General features: G+C 40.7%; 1 protein-coding gene across 2 annotated transcripts in view; it reads right to left on the bottom strand.

Moving 5' to 3' along the window:
• Nucleotides 1-7836, bottom strand: part of ldlrad4b (low density lipoprotein receptor class A domain containing 4b) — a 54418-nt gene extending 46582 nt beyond the window's left edge. For both annotated transcript variants that reach the window (XM_032511450.1, XM_032511449.1), the window contains exon 1: nt 7434-7836. In XM_032511450.1, the coding sequence (XP_032367341.1) occupies nt 7434-7527 (94 nt within the window). In that variant the 5' untranslated portion in view covers nt 7528-7836. The remainder of the gene's footprint in view (nt 1-7433) is intronic.
• Between the last annotated feature and the right edge of the window lie 9118 nt (nt 7837-16954).

Below are 16954 nucleotides of genomic sequence, written 5' to 3' on the forward strand. Positions count from 1 at the left end.
TTTATTACTGTGCAAGCCACATGCATATTTGTCCTGGTTTCATGTAGATACATAGTTACTTATATGGTTATAACCACTACAGTACTCAATTACCTTTTTTTGAGAAGGAAATAAACTACAATTTGTCGCCAGAGGCATGGAGGACACCCCCTAGACTCCCCCGGCACTCTGGGGATTGTTGTCAGCTGTGGGAGGCGAGGAAGGCGGGGACAAAGGCTGCCTGTTCGGCTAAGGGAACTACCACACAGATCAACACTGCCAAGCCTCCTACTCACCAACATCAGATCGATCACACACAAAATGGATGAGCTACAAATACACACGGAACTGCTGCTTTATCATTTTTACAAAAGCCTGGCTGAACACACTTATCAATAGCAGCTAACAGCTAACCAGGCGAGCTACCCACCAGCAAGATCAAGACAGGGTAGGTAAATTAAAACAAAGTCTGAGTTTAAAATGCATCTTGATGTTACATAAGGGCCCTGTTCATGTACAGACATATTAATTGCATTGTGTTTCTGTTGATAGGCACAAAAGTACTCTAAAACTTGCCTCGTTAACTGCCGTTTTAGCTCTGTGTAAGCTTGTGCACGTAGCTGCAGCTACTCAGTGTTGCTTGCTTTAGGCCGGGGTTTTTGAATCAAAAGTACCCGCATATTTATAGCGATCAAGATTAACATATAAAATTGGACGGAATTCTCCTTTAAGAGTCTTTTGAATCATGAAAAGTTTCGAGCCAACTGGACAACGTACACTTAAGTTACACCAATTTCCTTCATTAATGGTGAAACACACAAAATGGCCGCCCCGCCACGACAATGCCCTATAACTTTGCATCCCTAAGGTCTTAAGATGGTACAGACCAAATTTGAAGTTGATCAGATGAAATCCCTAGGAGGAGTTTGTTAAAGTAAGACATGTGGAAACGGCCAAAATCACACTAATTTTGAACTTTCATTTCAAAATGGCGGATTTCCTGTTAGGTTTAGGGTATGGCACCAATGGCAGTTTTTGTACGTCTTGACATGCTATATGTGTACCAAGTTTTGAGAGTCTATCTTAAACAAACTACAGGGGCTCCATTTTTTAAATTTCTTGGGGGCGCTAGCAAGCCATTTTTGTGCACCTATTCCCAAAACCTTTAAAATACATACATTTTCACCAGAATGGATTCAACCACCAATTTTGGTGAGTTTTTGAGTATGATCAGCCCCTCAAAAAGGTGATTAATTTGCCAGATAAAAAATAATAATAATTCCTTTAGTTCCAACAGGGCCTTTGGCGCTGTTGGCGCTCAGGCCCTAATAAAACAACAAACAAACAAAACAAAAAAGGGGACAAAAAAACTAGCCCCCAAAAAACAAAGAGCTTAGTGAGAAATTGGATTGGCTGTCTGGCGGGAGACTGCAGGGTAAATATTGTCTGAGCCTGAGAGTGCCTGTGTGTGTGCCTGTGTGTGTGTGTGTGTGTGTGTGTGTGTGTGTGTGTGTGTGTGTGTGTGTGTGTGTGTGTATCTTTGTGCATGTGTCTGAGGGAGAGTCAACAAGTAGCCGTGTGCGTGTTTGGCCTGAGGTAGTTGACAGATGACCCTGCTGCCACCTACACACTAACACCACTCATATACAGGATTACAGATCAGGCCGTTCACAGCCGTCTGGCTGGCTGGCCTTTGCTGCAGGCTAACTGTTACATACACAGAGACGCAGACACCTACTCAAGTCTCTGACACACGGACTCAGATCATTCCCAGATGGCAAGTCAACGTATAGTGCTACTATATGCTGCTATGTGTGCATCAACAGAACCAGGAGGATAATAATTTTTATGATATGATTCTATGATCATTTTTTCATACAAGGGTCTTCCAGTCCTTTCTTTAGAGAGACACATTTAAAAATGTTTTGTCTGTCTTCATAGCAATTGTTGACTTGAAATTTGTCGATACTAGTGCCGATATTATATCTGAGTTTTGGTACCAATGAAAACAATTTTCGGATGCCTTAAGAGAAATATAAATGTCTTGATGCAGAACCATTTTTCGTTTGGTCGAAAATGCCAATGTTCAGGTTTCACAAAATCAAATTTAAGACTTTCTAACACCGTTTTAAGATCAGCATAACTGAAATGTAAGAACTACACTACCTACACTAAGTTTGGGATAACTTGCAAATTTGCATTGCACTCCATTATAGAATACTAGCTGAGATCAGTTGCATTTTTTTAACCAGGGCAGTACTTTTCAGATTACATTATGTGCTTACATAATTGCAAAAGGGTTCTTCAATGTTTTCTTAATTTGCCTTATAAAATGATATCAGATTAGTAAACAGAATGTGCCTTTGGAACATTGGATGGTTGCTGATTATGGGCAATGTAGATATTGCATTAAGGTTCAGCCACCCAGATCAGCTGGTATTCTGTATATAATGGAGTGGAATGGAAATTTCTATGTGACCCCAAACTTTTGACCGGTAGTATATCACAACATTAAAAATGCAACAAAAAACCTCCAATGTCATAGTCGGGAAACATCATCTAAAACAATTCTCTGATTACCTCATTCGCATTATAGGACTGGTTTCTAGTCACCCTGTGGAAGACCCAGAGAAGGGTTGGGTATGGTTTTGTCTTTTTGCGATATCAGTCATAAAATAATACTTTTAATTATTTATAACAAACTTATTTTACCAGTGAACTGCAGTTACATGACAAAAAAAGAACTACTAGATGACAAAAAGGTAATTTACAAAAACATGGAATACACCACAACACTTTACACCATTTAGCTTTCAGCATTGACCCATATTAAAGCAGCTACTGGCTAACGGTAGGCTAACATTACTTGCTGCAGCAATGCTTCTGTTGCCTCTGATGTGCATTTTAGAGCACCAGAGAGCAGAAAACCCTGTCTAAACACAAGCAACCATATAATTGCATAAATCTCTAAATCCACTTTTTTATCTTTGTTTTGTCTGCTGTTTTTCAATCACTGTACAGCACTTGAATTGCATTTTGTTGTTTGAAATGTGCTATATTAATGGTTAGATCGATTGATTGATTGCTTTAATAACTTTGCCAAAAAAGAGTAATACATTGGCAACAGTTTGATTTAAATCAACTAATTGATCAAAGAATAAGTAAACAGGACTATAAATCTAATCAGACTTTAAATGACAGCTTTCTGTACTTTACAGTTGTTTGTGCTTAGTGCTATACATTTCAGTCTACCAAAAATGTACTAAGTTTTGATTGAAAGCCAATCAGTATTTAGATTCTACTGATGTCCTGATTTTGATGAATAAGAAATGGAGAAATAAATTATTGTAGCTATGTGTGGGCACCCAAAGCTCTAAAGTACCTCATTGGAGGCAGCCACATATGGCTGTTGATGTTTTTCCTGATGTGTTTAGGATTGTGGCTGACTTTGAGGGATTTTCAGATTTTTTGTTTTATGTTTTTAGTGTATTATGTGTTTGTGTGCATGTATGTGTGGTTGTGCTGCCTTTCTTGGCCAGGAACCTTTTGAAGAACACATTTTTAATCTCAATGAGTCATTTCTGGTTAAATAAAGGTAAAATAAAATAATAAAATAATTTGTACAGAGACTGGACAAAAAAAGATAAGTTCTGAAAGTATATGTATGTTGTTGTGTTGATGGAGCAGCTAAAATGTTAGCATAGCCCTGATTGATCCAAACTTCATTCAAAAAAGAAGAATTTTAAAAGTCATCTTGCAGACAGACCTGATAAAGTATGACGCAGGCAGGGATGCCCGAAAAGCGGAAGTGTGAGTTGAAAGTCCGTCGGACAGGGGCCTCCTCCAGACGTTCCCAATTTACCCGCACTACCCGTTTGGGCTTACCAGGTCTGTCCAGAGTCTTCCCCCACCCCCTGACCCAACTCACCACCAGATGGTGATCAGTTGACAGCTCTGCCCCTCTCTTCACCCGAGTGTCCAAAACATACGGCCTCAGATCAGATGAAACAATTATAAAATCGATCATTGACCTTTGGCCTAGGGTGCTCTGGTACCACGTACACTTATGAGCATCCCTATTTTCAAACATGGTGTTTGTGATGGACAGTCCATGACTAGCACAGAAGTCTAACAACAGACAACCACTCTGGTTTAGATCAGGGAGGCCATTCCTCCCAATCACGCCTCTCCAAGTATTTCCATCATCACCCACGTGTGCGTTGAAGTCCCCCAGCAGAACTATGGAGTCCCCTACTGGAGCCCCATACAGGACTCCATTCAAGGTCTCCAAGAAGGCTGAATACTCCAAACTCCTGTTTGGTACATATGCACAAATAACAAAATATAGTCAGAGTTCCCCCCCCCCCATCACCCGCAGGCGTAAACTCCAACGCAGCGGCTCTCAGCCGGGGGCTTGTAAGTATCCCCACACCCGCCCATCGCCTCACACCCTGGGCAACTCCAGAGTAGGACAGAGTCCAACCCCTATCCAGGAGTACGGTTCCAGAACCGAGAATGTGCGTAGAGGTAAGCCCCACCAGATCTAACTGGTATCGCTCAACCTCCCGCACAAGTTCTGGCTCCTTCCCCCACAGAGAGGTGACATTCCACGTCCCCAGAGCCAGCCTCTGCTGCCCGGGTCTGGTCTGTCGAAGCCCCTGACCTTTGCTGCCACCCTTACGGCAACGCACCCAACCCCATTGGTTCCTCCCACAGGGGGTGGGCCCATGGGCTGTCATAATTGCCATCATGATGTTGTTATTTTGGCTTTATTTTTTATCAGATTATTGCAATTACTAAAGCTGTACCTCAAGTAGGGTTGGAAGTGGGAATTGTGAATTGTTGGGTTTCTGTAATTAACATCACAGAGTACGGTCTAGACCTGCTCTTTTATGTAAAGCGCAATGAGATAACTGTTGTTGTGATTTGGCACTATATAAATACAATTGAATTGAATTGAAGTGGCAGTCATCCAGACATAATGTTTAATTCCCGGAATAGATGTGAAAATGACTTGCTTTTTGCTTCTTCAATCTAGACAGGACGCTGTTTGATTTTTCAATGTATCTTTGACTACAACAGGTACAAAGCAGCAATAATGGTTATTTTGGCCATATTGATAACAAAAAGAAACACTGTTGGTGGCTACAGCGCTCCAGCGGCATTTGACGGGAGTAGCACGAGTAAAGCAATTAAACTGCCAGGATCCCAATATGATCTCCCACTCAAACTTACACGACCAAACTCTGGCAATCAAACTCACACGATCAAAGCAACGTGAATTTTGGCTCTGCCTCAAGGTCAGCGTGTCATTAAGAGTTGAAAATGTTTGCAGATGACCTGCCTATGGTGTCACCCTGCATGGAATATACCTTTACACAGAAATCTAACTATAAATAAAATTTGATTTGCAATTAGATGAATGATACTTCTTATCACTGTGGGTTAAATATGTTTACAGAAAAAAAGTATGTTCTGGGACTGTTCTCAGTAGGTTTAAGCTAAATAATGTCCACAAACACAGCAAGTCTTTTATGAATCTGTGCTGTTTGACCTCAGGACTTTATAATACCATACCTATGATATGAGATAACTGCACTATACAATGATAGCAACAACAATCCCAGTGTGCAGGCATGGGGTTCAATTCCTGGCCGTGAAACACTGTCTGCACTGTGATCCCTCTATGTTCAAAGTTTCTTTTCAATTTTCCTCCTCATCTGAATAAAAAGGAAACACACCAGTGAGACCGCCTGCTTTGCTTAAAAAAAAAAAGGCAGACTGTAGCTCTTTTCTTCAGCCAGAGAAATCATCAAAGCATGAGCTACATTATTCAGCCTTGCCGAGTCTGCATGACAACACAGCCAACAAACAAGAGCTCTTTTCAATCCAGTAGGACACAGCTATTTCACACCACTTGGGAACTGAGCTCCCTCCAACTAGTGAGATGTTCAGATGACCAGAAATACATTAAAAATACCAGGCCAGCATTTATTTAAAATCAAACAGTTGCAAGCATAATCGTTAATATACTACACTGTTAAATATGGGGCAAGTGTCAATCAACATAGTTATTTGACTTTGTTTTGCAGCTCTGATTGTCTGCTCAGTTTGGAAGCTTTAAGCAGTTATACTGAATTATCTAATTACAGTCTTGCTCTGCTGTATCAGTGTATCTGTGAATGCACCAGTTCATGCCTTACTATGTGTTTTTGCTGACTGGTAACAAAATGATGCCACAGAAAACGAATGGTAGAACACCAGTCCGTCTGCCGGACAAATACACACAAACAAACACACTTCTTGGTTACAATGTGGCGGCAGCGCAACGACGCTCAGCTGCCAAATCTACATCTAATATCCTGTGTTCACCTCACTTTGCCCAGGCCTGGCTTCGGCCCTGGTGGAAATTACACATCACTGTAACTCTGTCCAACCGTCTGTAGCTTGTTTGTCTGTCAATATGTCTGCCTGTCTAGCTTGGGATGTGTCTATCTACATCTCTGTCTGTACTTGTCCAGCTATCTGGTTATACATCTACCTGCATGTCTGCTACGTGCCTCCTCCTGTCGGTAAATCTGTCAGACTCAATACATTGATTGACTGACTGTCTGTCTCTGGTTCAGTCATAGAGGAAAATCTGCAGTGGATCTAGCAGGCAGCAGTGTTAGGGCAGAGCTGATAATGATAGTTTCTCTCTGGGCTGCTCAGAAGGCAGACAGACATAACATACCATTCCAGCGTTTCCTGTCTATGGTGACAGGCAAACTATTTAACCCTCTGTGGTGATCCATCAGCGCATATGCACAGCCAAGCAGGCCTATAAGGCTAAATCTTCAAGTTTTGCAGAAAACGTCCATGAAATATAAAGCAGATAACTTAAAGTAAGAAGAAACAGAACAGGAAAACTCACAAGACTTCTCATTAAAAGCAACTACAGTAAATCTTTATTACATATCATGAGCTAAAATATAAGTATGCACAATGCTAATGCTATACGAATATGACATGTTTTTCCACTGTAAGCTAACTGATGAGAACTAACGTTACAGCATGACAATGTAATGTTAATGGGTAATAAAAGCTTAGCCATAACATAAAGTTTGAAAAACCCCAAAACACTATAAACTCAATATTGTGTGGTACTTTAAGTCAATTAAAGACAATACAAGAGATTGTAAACACCAGTAAGTAAGGTCACCATAAGTTTATATTAGACACAGCCTACTGTAAGTCCCTATAGAAGTACTATAACCTACTATAAAGTATATCAGTGTGAGAGGAAACGGTCGATAGCAAGTTAACAGCATAATTAGTTGACCGTCTTGGATTATTACTTCGTCTGATTTTTTTTTCCTGTTGCTACAATGGATAGTACACATACAACGGAGAGAGTACTGACGTCTCTTGGTAAATGTTTTGCCGTGAGGAGAAACGCAACAAATGTTACTCACATATCTCCATTCCCTGTGGCTGGGAAGCAGAGCAGTTGCAGGAGCAGGTGACATTGGAGTTGCCGGGGCCGCCAGGGGCCGTTAGGTTTTGCATGGGGCTGGGCAGACCGGGACACCGCTCCGGGGAGAGAGCCACCGCCACCGTCGGGGCCCCACGACTGGAAAAAAAAAAACTTCCAGTCAACGGCAGCACGGTCCACCGCTACGAGTAACTCCCGACAGTTTCGCACTTATTTTACAAGGTTTTTTTCACGCCATATTTGTCTCGGAGCGGCTCGGATACTGAATTAGAAGGAGATTTGGGGGCGAGCCATTACCCGTGGATAACGCATTGTACGTTCTCCCGTTCCTTCCTCCGCCTCTCAGAGCAGCCTGTCCTTCCTCTACTAGAGCAGAGCACATACAGCAGGCTCACGCCCACGCCTCGCCCACAAACTGACAGACTGCCACTGCGTCCAATCAGAAGGCTCCAGAGGACAGACAGACAGACAGACAGACAGACAGACAGACAGGGGAACAGAGACGTGATGCCTTCAGGAGCGGAATGAAATACCACGATTCTAAGCCAAATATTTATTTAATAAAATGACATTCTCTCTATAGACAGTAAACGAATTGGACAAGTGACCCCGTTGATTTCTACGGAGGCCAGAGAGTGAAGTCTAAAGAGCTCAACAGTCCCGCCCACAGCGGGTTCCGGAAGTAAAAATACAATGCAAGTTTTTCATTGACAATTGGAGTATAAGCCATACAATCGTAACTGTTGATGGTACACTTAAAGCCAGCTACCACATGACTAAGCGATGGTACATGCATGTAAATGTATATAGCCTAGATGCCAAACGTATACAATATATAAATATATATACAATAGGGCACCAACCTTGTTTTTAGATAAATGTCTTTTATTCGCGATGGAGTACTTCATTACCTACAATCCTGAACAATCCCACAATTCTACAATCCCACATTGATGGACAGAGCATCCGGTTCGTGAAAGTGCTGCAACTGCGGAAGTAACTTAAACCTGCATTCTATCTGAATTCCTGCAGAGGGCAACACGCGTGGTTGCAAAAGGAGGTTGGTTTCTATAGAAATCTATGGCAAAATGACCCACTTCTCACTTGATTTATTACCTCAGCAAACGTATTCATAATGAGTTTATGGTCTCAATCGCTAGTTCTAACTCTTCTGCAACACAGAATAATGATCATTGTTTAAATTACGGTCTCATTGATTTTAAAATCGGCGATAAAGCAGGGGTTGTTTTAGGGTGTGGCTATGATGTGATTGACAGTTCTCAGCCTATCAATCATGACAGAGTGTTTAGCAAAGCTTATCCATGGCACGTGAACTTCATTTGGGGGGTTGACCACGCTTTTCGTTGTAGTGACTTTGACACTCAGCGTTCGGTTACACAACAAGACACTCAAAGGAATCGGCTGTTAAATTTATTCGGTAAGTAACGTTACTTTTGTTTTAGTACTGTTTTCGTTAGCCAACGTTAGCATCCCAATTAATATCAGTTAGCTAGCTAGCTAGATTGCGCCTTGCTAGATGTAGATGTAGATTGAAGATGTAGACATCTTCAATGCCAAGGTTGTTCCCCATGGTCTTTGCCTAGTGGTCTCCCATGATCCAGACTGTTGCTGGATGGAAAAACGCATTGTAATAGTGAGAAAAGTATCATATTTAAGCTATAGAGAAGAAGGATAAATGAACAGCACTCTTATTTACAGTTATTTGAAAATGCATTATTACCTTGTCTTAGTTGTACAAAACAAGTCTGATAAAAGTTTAATATTGTACAATAGATATCAAAAGAAACTATTACTATTGCTTACTTCTGGGGCATTGGGTGGGTGCACATGCCATCGTGGCTCTCAGCACTCCTATTTCTGAAAGAAAGAGAAAGAATAATCAATTTCCATTTGAGCCACTCATAGTTAAATATCTATGCACACTAGCATGTAACTGTACTTCATTATTATCCAGGAGAACACACATGAATCAACAACAATCTTTTGTTCTTTAGGGTAACAATAACTTAGTTAAATTAGCTTATTTCTGCAAACATTAGCTCTTAACAGTATATCAAGGCTAAATGCACCAACTATTGACTGAGAAGGCAAACAGTAGCACATTATCGGTGCATTATGGTTATTACAGTTAACCAAAACTTATAAGAAACTTGGTTATACATGTGCTAATAGCGTTAGATAATGATAAGCATTGACAATCCCCGTTTTGCATTTCGCTGACACTAGCTGCGTTTAAACTAAACGTTCGGGTCCTGGTTATAGTTTGAAGAGGAGGAAGAGGGGGGTGGCAGGGCCAGGACAAGTCGGTCTGACTCTTGTGTTTTATTTGGGGAGGGTGGGGAGAGTTCCTCGAGTTTCACTCCCTTGTTAAGGTGAACCGCAGCCAGTGGAGACAGCTCTTTGAAGGGGCTAACCTTGAAGTGACCTGCTGTGCGAGTCTTGTGGTTCAGGGGCACATGTGGAGCAGAGAAGACCCCCCCACCCTCCCCATGCTCCCCTCTAGCCCAAAACTTCCCCTCTGAATTTAACCAACAGTGCAACCCCCTGAACCAACGCACAGACATAAACACACTCTAGCACAGGACTGCCTGCAGTCTATAAATAAACTAGCCTATACAAATTAAAGAGAGATTCTGAAAGCCATTCTTGACCAGAAGGTTCCAAAACTCTCATCTGGGGACCATAAGAGGTCATTGAGGAGCTTTTAGGTGGTCCTCAAACAAAGAAGGTAAAGTTAGTCGGCGGGCAAAGCGTAAATAATACAGGGATGACTGTTCTGATCAGAGGCCTTCTTTCCTGCAGTTCACTTCCACAGCAACTCATGAAAGTTAAAAAAAAAAAAAAAAACTCCTGTCTATGGGACTCCCATAGATCATGGGGGCAGGCATTTACAAATGCCTGGCTCCTGTCAGAATTTTATTGTAGCAACAAATTGAGATGCTGCTGTCTTGACAACTAAAGCAGCCTTATCAATTGAGACACTGCCTTACTGTGAGGTCATTCTAATGTCCTCACATAAAACACACTCCAGACATGCATGCACACCCCAGACAAGCTCTCATATACAGACACAAATCAATTCTCATTTTTGCAACCCACCTCTTTCCACTCACAAACACCCAACCACCACCAAATAACACTTACACACACTCAGACAAATGCACAGTCTGTCTGGAGCGTCAATTTAGTCCCCTGGGGAGCACACAGGGTGACACCACTAACAGGCCAGACCAGACTAGACAGCCAGCAGACAGATAAATACTAGGCACGGCTGAATACCTAATGCACTCTAGTCTAGCAGCTCGCCTACCATCCCCCATGACTGCATTCTGCACACACAAACACACACACACACACACACACACACACACACACACACACACACACACACACACACACACACACACACACACACACACACACACACACACACACACACACACACACACACACACACACACACACACACACACACACACACACTGCACGCATAGCCTCTCTGTGTCTCTCTGGAAACATCTGTCTTAGCTTGTATTTGAGGAATACTAACCTTAGGTTTTTATCACACTCTGCACATGTGTATGAGTGTATTTAAGGAACTTGGCTTTCCCACTTACATATGGGTTCATGCTTAATCAGGAGTTCGCTCTGTGTTACTGTTGCTGTTGTTTTGTGACCATTTGATTTAAAGTATAGCATGTTCATGTTATGTCTGAAAGAACTAAAAATGTATATTTTTTATATTAAATGCAGGGAGAAAAGGAAACACCACCACCATGTGTCTGCACACCACCATATAGATGACATTACCACTTCACGCTCAAAGCAATGATAAGCCTGTTGTTGTGTGAATCACAGCTTTAAAGATAAAGTTAAAAAGGTTTATTGTGTTTGCTTTCACCATAAAGATGACCAAGAAAGGTAAAAAAAATTTTTTTTCACTAATATAGTTTCTTATCAGTCACATATGCCTAAAAGTTTAGTTGAGATTTGGTTTGTGATGAGACCATTGACGCAGCAGGTATTAGATCAGGCTGATACTGAAAAAAGCAGCACATTAGACTCTAATGATTAGAGGCCTCAGTGGAAGATAGCTTCACCCCTCCCCTCTCTAAAAAAACAAACCCTTTTCTCTGGAGCAACCTCTTTGTTTCAACTTGTGTGGTACTGAGAGAGACACACTACTTCATAGCACCATCTTGTGGCTCAGCTTGAAAAAGCTTTGTTTTATGCCTCATCCCAAACATTGACTGAAAAAACTTAAACTTCTCTGGTGTCTTCTTCAGTCCCCTTACGTCTCTTCTTTGTCACTCCATTTCTTGTGAATCCAAAGCCATCTCTTGGGCACAGGTTTAAGCTTTGAATCAATTATGAGGCGTCTTCATCAGAAACTACAAGCGTACATGGAGGAGTCTCAGGGAAAATGAGAATCCCATCCTACAGCTTATATAGAGATATGTTCTGTTCTTGCATAGAGAATGCAAGGCTGAGAGTATTTCTAAATTCATAATGAGCAGAAATGTCATGTGAATCTTAGTGTGCAGTTTGAAAAGGAAAGCACATACAAAGCTAAATATAGCAGTTTTCTTGTTCTTGTTTTCTTTAATGTGGGGCTGTTTTGTGATTTGGGCTTAGCCCCATAAATCCAGTCCAGTAAATCTTAATGCAGCAGCATACAATCATATCTATTCTTATCTGAAGTTCAGTTTACTTGTCAGGAGAAGTCCAAGTCAGATTGTAAAATGATGATTTATGATGTCTTGTATGGCTAGTGAGGACACTTTCCAAAGTTTGACAAATTAGCCCTGATGATAGAGCTCTTAGTACCTTATTGTTCCACTAGAGCACTGTGAATGCAGAGTTACTTGTGGTTCCTAGAGTCTTTAAAAGTAGAATGGGAGCCAGATCCTTTAGCTTTTATGCTTCTCTCTTGTGGAATAAGCTTCCGCTCTGGGTTTAGGAGGCAAACATTGTCAACACATTTAAGAGTGAACTTAAAATTTTCCTCTTTGATAAAGCTTATAGTTATGGAGTGAAGAATTGTGCCAGAACTACTTATTACTAACCTAATTCTGTTTTTTTTCCCACCCAGTATGCTGCCTTTGATTAGGGTGGCGCCAAAATCATGATTCAAGCTCTTGCCATGGTCATGGTCCTGCTGCACTCCCTGCTACGGTGCTCTGCTGTGCCATGAACTACTACTACTACTACTGTTTATAGTCATTGTTACACTATCTTTATTGTAACTGTTCATAACAACCCCAACCGGCACCGTCAGACACCACCTACCAAGAGCCTGGGTCTGTCTAAGGTTTCTTCCTAAAAGGGAATTTTTCCTTGCCCCTGTAATCAGGCTTGGGCTTAAGACTAAACATCTTTAACAGAAACCCTACATCACAAACTATAGCATTTAGAAGGCAGGGAGGGATTAGTAAAAGACACTGTTGAGTGCATTATGGAAAATATTGACTTGACTTGGTGTGTTTGCCTATTTAGTTCTGTTTGTTTTGGCTGGTTTGAAAGCTGTCGATTGAGCTCTTTTGCAGTCCAAACAACCGAACTGAGACAAACTAAAAAGGAGGGTCTCGGTCTGAGAATCAGAAAGGAGTTTATTACGACAGTAGATATCCTATGTAGAATTTTCCTTGAGGATTGGTGCATACACACAAACAAACTAAACGTTAATAAGAATAAACAATAAAAACAGTATCAAAGACAAATATCATACAAAGTAGCTGTGATTTAAGCACTGTGTGCAATGGGCCGATGTGCAGTCCAGGATTAAGTCCGATCAAGGAAGAAAGAACAAAGGAACAGTCATTACTTATAATAATGAATAATTTATACTGTTTATTGATCCCCAGTGGGAAAATTACAATTTATCCTATCACATACTATATTGTTACTTATAAATTATAAATAATATAAAATATGGGGCTATAATCCCCATATTTTATATGCCTCAATGAATCTATCCTCTATCCCTTAATGGTCTGCTACTTGTTACTTTGTTAGACAAATAAAGTTAGAATTTGCACTTTGTTTATCCAATGTTTGGCAGCAATATCTTTTGCAGAAAAAATCCTGGAAGTAAGAAATAATCCTGGTGAAACGTAAAAGACACAGACAGGAAGCTGTGGTGTTTGTGAGTGATAGCAAATGTTATGTTACAGCCTCTCTAGCCTAATCAGAACTGCCCTGTTTTGTAACGTATCCTGATGTAGTAGCTGCCTTGGCCATAACAGGGGTTTGAATTAAGCTATATGCAGCTGCGGGACAAAGCCATGATCTGTTTGGAGACCAATTACAAGGAAAAGAAACACAGACATTTATATTAAAAAAACATTAGTCAACATCATGTAGTGTGTTTCATTTTATTTTGTGGAAGCATTTTTGACTCAAAGGTAAAAGGTATGTTGGGCTATAGTGAGACTTGCAAATCAGTTTAAATACATGGTTTGCTTTGTTTTGTCGTGGCTGAAGGCGGCCCTGAGTTCACCCCAGTTAAGGTGTATAAATGCACAATACGTGGTTACTAAATGTGTTATCTAGGTCTGTTAACTGGGGGATAACTTTTTTTGCTGGTGTTTGAGAAACCGGCGTATTGCCTTAACCTGAATATAATCAGGTTTTTAAATGCACCAAGGTCTGATTGGACCCATGAACAAAGACTCATTTGTCATTAGAATTTTGCTTTGATCCCAAACTTTGGAAACTGACTCTAAAGTTTGGGATCAATGTAAAATTCTACAGAACAGAGCTAGATAACTCATCCAGTAACCGGGGTATTTGTGCATGTACACACCTTAACTGGGGTAAGCTCAGGATTGATACATGGTACCAATTGGCAGGTCAAAACTAAATCTGCTTTTTATTTTTTACAGTTTTTAGATCCAGAATGAAAATCTGCAGCGGCCGCAGATTCCTTGGCCTTGCTGATTAGGTATCACCTGTGACACAGCCACTAAACAAGAGAAAAGATATCTCAAAGCCTGTTGCAGTACACCATTCCAAGGAAACATGTTGTTTAATGTGGAAACCGTAGCAAAATGATGCACACAGTTTTGAGATTGAACATGCCCCAGGTTACATGTCTGCGCATGCTCCGTAGGTTATGTCTTCCCCTCCCCACTCCGCTGCAGTGGTTTTTGATCGGGAAAGAATCCGTCAGCAATGTGGAGATACAAAACTTTGCTATGATGTAACAAAATAGCATTGCCTGGATCAGCAGTGGAAACACAAAGTCTACATTTGCTTCACTCTCCCCCGAGACAGCAGCGGAATCTGGGACATGACTAAATAGATTGTCCAGCTGTCAACGCTGTGTCTTGGCAAAGAAGTGGAGGAACTCTCACTAGTTAGCTAGCTTTTTACAGACAGCACTGGTTACAGATAATAAACCAAAGTTGTCATTAATCTTTCCTATGGTGTGAAAAAAGTATGCGAAAGAAACATTAATTTGTTAAATTCTACTAATTTAGTAGGCCAACTGGCTAGTTAGCTGACTTTTACAGTCATTATATTAAGTTTTACACTTGACACATATGTAACAGGACGCTGTTACAGATGTGAACTAACCACGGACAGTCGTCCCATTCGGTGACTCACAGCAGCGCTTTGCTGCAGTTCATTGCAGTGCGCAGCTGCAGAATGAATAACACTGGATTTTGGAATCAAAAGAATATCAGGCCTGACGGGAGTTCCCGTTAGCCTGGAGGCCCGCCAGACATGTACAGACATAGGGGAAACACTGATTGTACAATAAGTAAGGCATAAAGAATGTATGAAATGTACAGCGTGGAAAAGTTGTCCATGTTCTCCCCACTTTTCAAGTTGTTTTTTGACAAAGGTCAACTGACAGACAATAAGCCATATTCTGACCAGTTGTACATTGGCAGAGCGGCACATACTGTACTTGTGGTAGAGTTACTCACGTCATTCTTCCCTTCTCATGTGTACGGGGAAAACTGTCATTACCCAGTTATTCACTTAATCGGGTTAAGACCATACCATGCTGTGCGTGTAAACACACTGACAAACTGTCTTGCGGCTGAATGGGAGCAAATGAGAAAATAGTGTATTAGACTCCAAACCAAATGATTTATTTGAAAAATATAGCATTTTTGAGAATTGAATACTTGCATTTTGTGTTTGTCCTAGAACATGTTTACATGCTTTAACCCTGGCAGACTCAAGGTCATTTTTAAACTGATTGTCCTGGTTTTACTTTCTAAAAAAGCTTGAAAAACATCAACCCGGTTGTCCACAGTCAATTTATAAACATCTTTTTTTCAGGACAACCTGGGCTATTAGAATACTTGCGCTGCAGAGAGGTCACTGGAGTATAAAAAAGGTTGTGGGACCATAAAGACAAGTAAATAAATAAAACGGAACATAAATGTCACAGATATGTATATATATATATATATATATATACAAGCTAAGCAATCTCCTGTCTAAAACACTTTTAATATGTCTTGGGCGTCAAACTTTGAAGACATAAACATTATAACTTATACAGTTGACAAAATATCTAAATTTTTTCTAAAAAAAAGTCCAGACGCTTTTGCCCTCATGACATTTCATTATGCCAATAATCAAAATAATGATGTCATTGATATCACACGCACAGCAATGTTACACAAGCATTTGTGTTGTCTAAAACAGTTCTATATATTTGGAGTCATCCAGTGCAAAAATAAACACAATATACATTATAACTCATATAAGGACAAACTATTTACATTTCTTCCAAAGAGGCCCAAATATATGCCAAATCTCAAAACAGTGATGTCATTCCTCTCTGTCATTTTGTAATGGACGATCTTTGGTCACATCTAACTAGTCTGTCCTGTGTTAGTGATCTCTTCTCACAACAATCTTTGTTCTTCCGTATAAGACATAATGTGTGACGGACCTGAATTCCATTGTGTGTTCAACATAACTGTGTGAATTGCCATGAACACAATCATCTAAGATGCTGTAGATGCCCGGTAAATTACTCAAATTTGCTGAGAACCAAAACACCGCTTGATTACATTTGGTCTCATTCTGTAGCTTGGTACGCGGTCTCCTCTTGACATTTATATACGTGCACTGCATTATTAAACAGTTGTCATGCACAAAATACTGCAAAGTGGGGATTTTGTAAACCCAAACATAGGCTTCATTAAAGAGCACAATTATATAACAGCCTTTTTTTTGAGTCAACAGACACGGAGAACAGTCATACTGAGTAGCTCTCACACAACCGTTTTGCTACATGACTTCAACAAATCGTGTTGCTCAAGGTAGCCCCCTTCCTGAGTGATTCTACCACCACTCCAGTGGAGGCGCTAATGAGCTTAATTACTACACACACAATAGCAGAAGAAGACCAGCTACACACAGTGGAGCATACACCCAAGGGGGTAAGCCCAAAGGGGTAAGCCTCTCCTCTTTAAGCAAAGGTCATCTCGGGTTACGTATGTAACCCTTGTT

This window comes from Etheostoma spectabile, unplaced genomic scaffold (assembly GCF_008692095.1).
Source record: "Etheostoma spectabile isolate EspeVRDwgs_2016 unplaced genomic scaffold, UIUC_Espe_1.0 scaffold376, whole genome shotgun sequence".
NCBI classification, from domain to species: domain Eukaryota; kingdom Metazoa; phylum Chordata; class Actinopteri; order Perciformes; family Percidae; genus Etheostoma; species Etheostoma spectabile.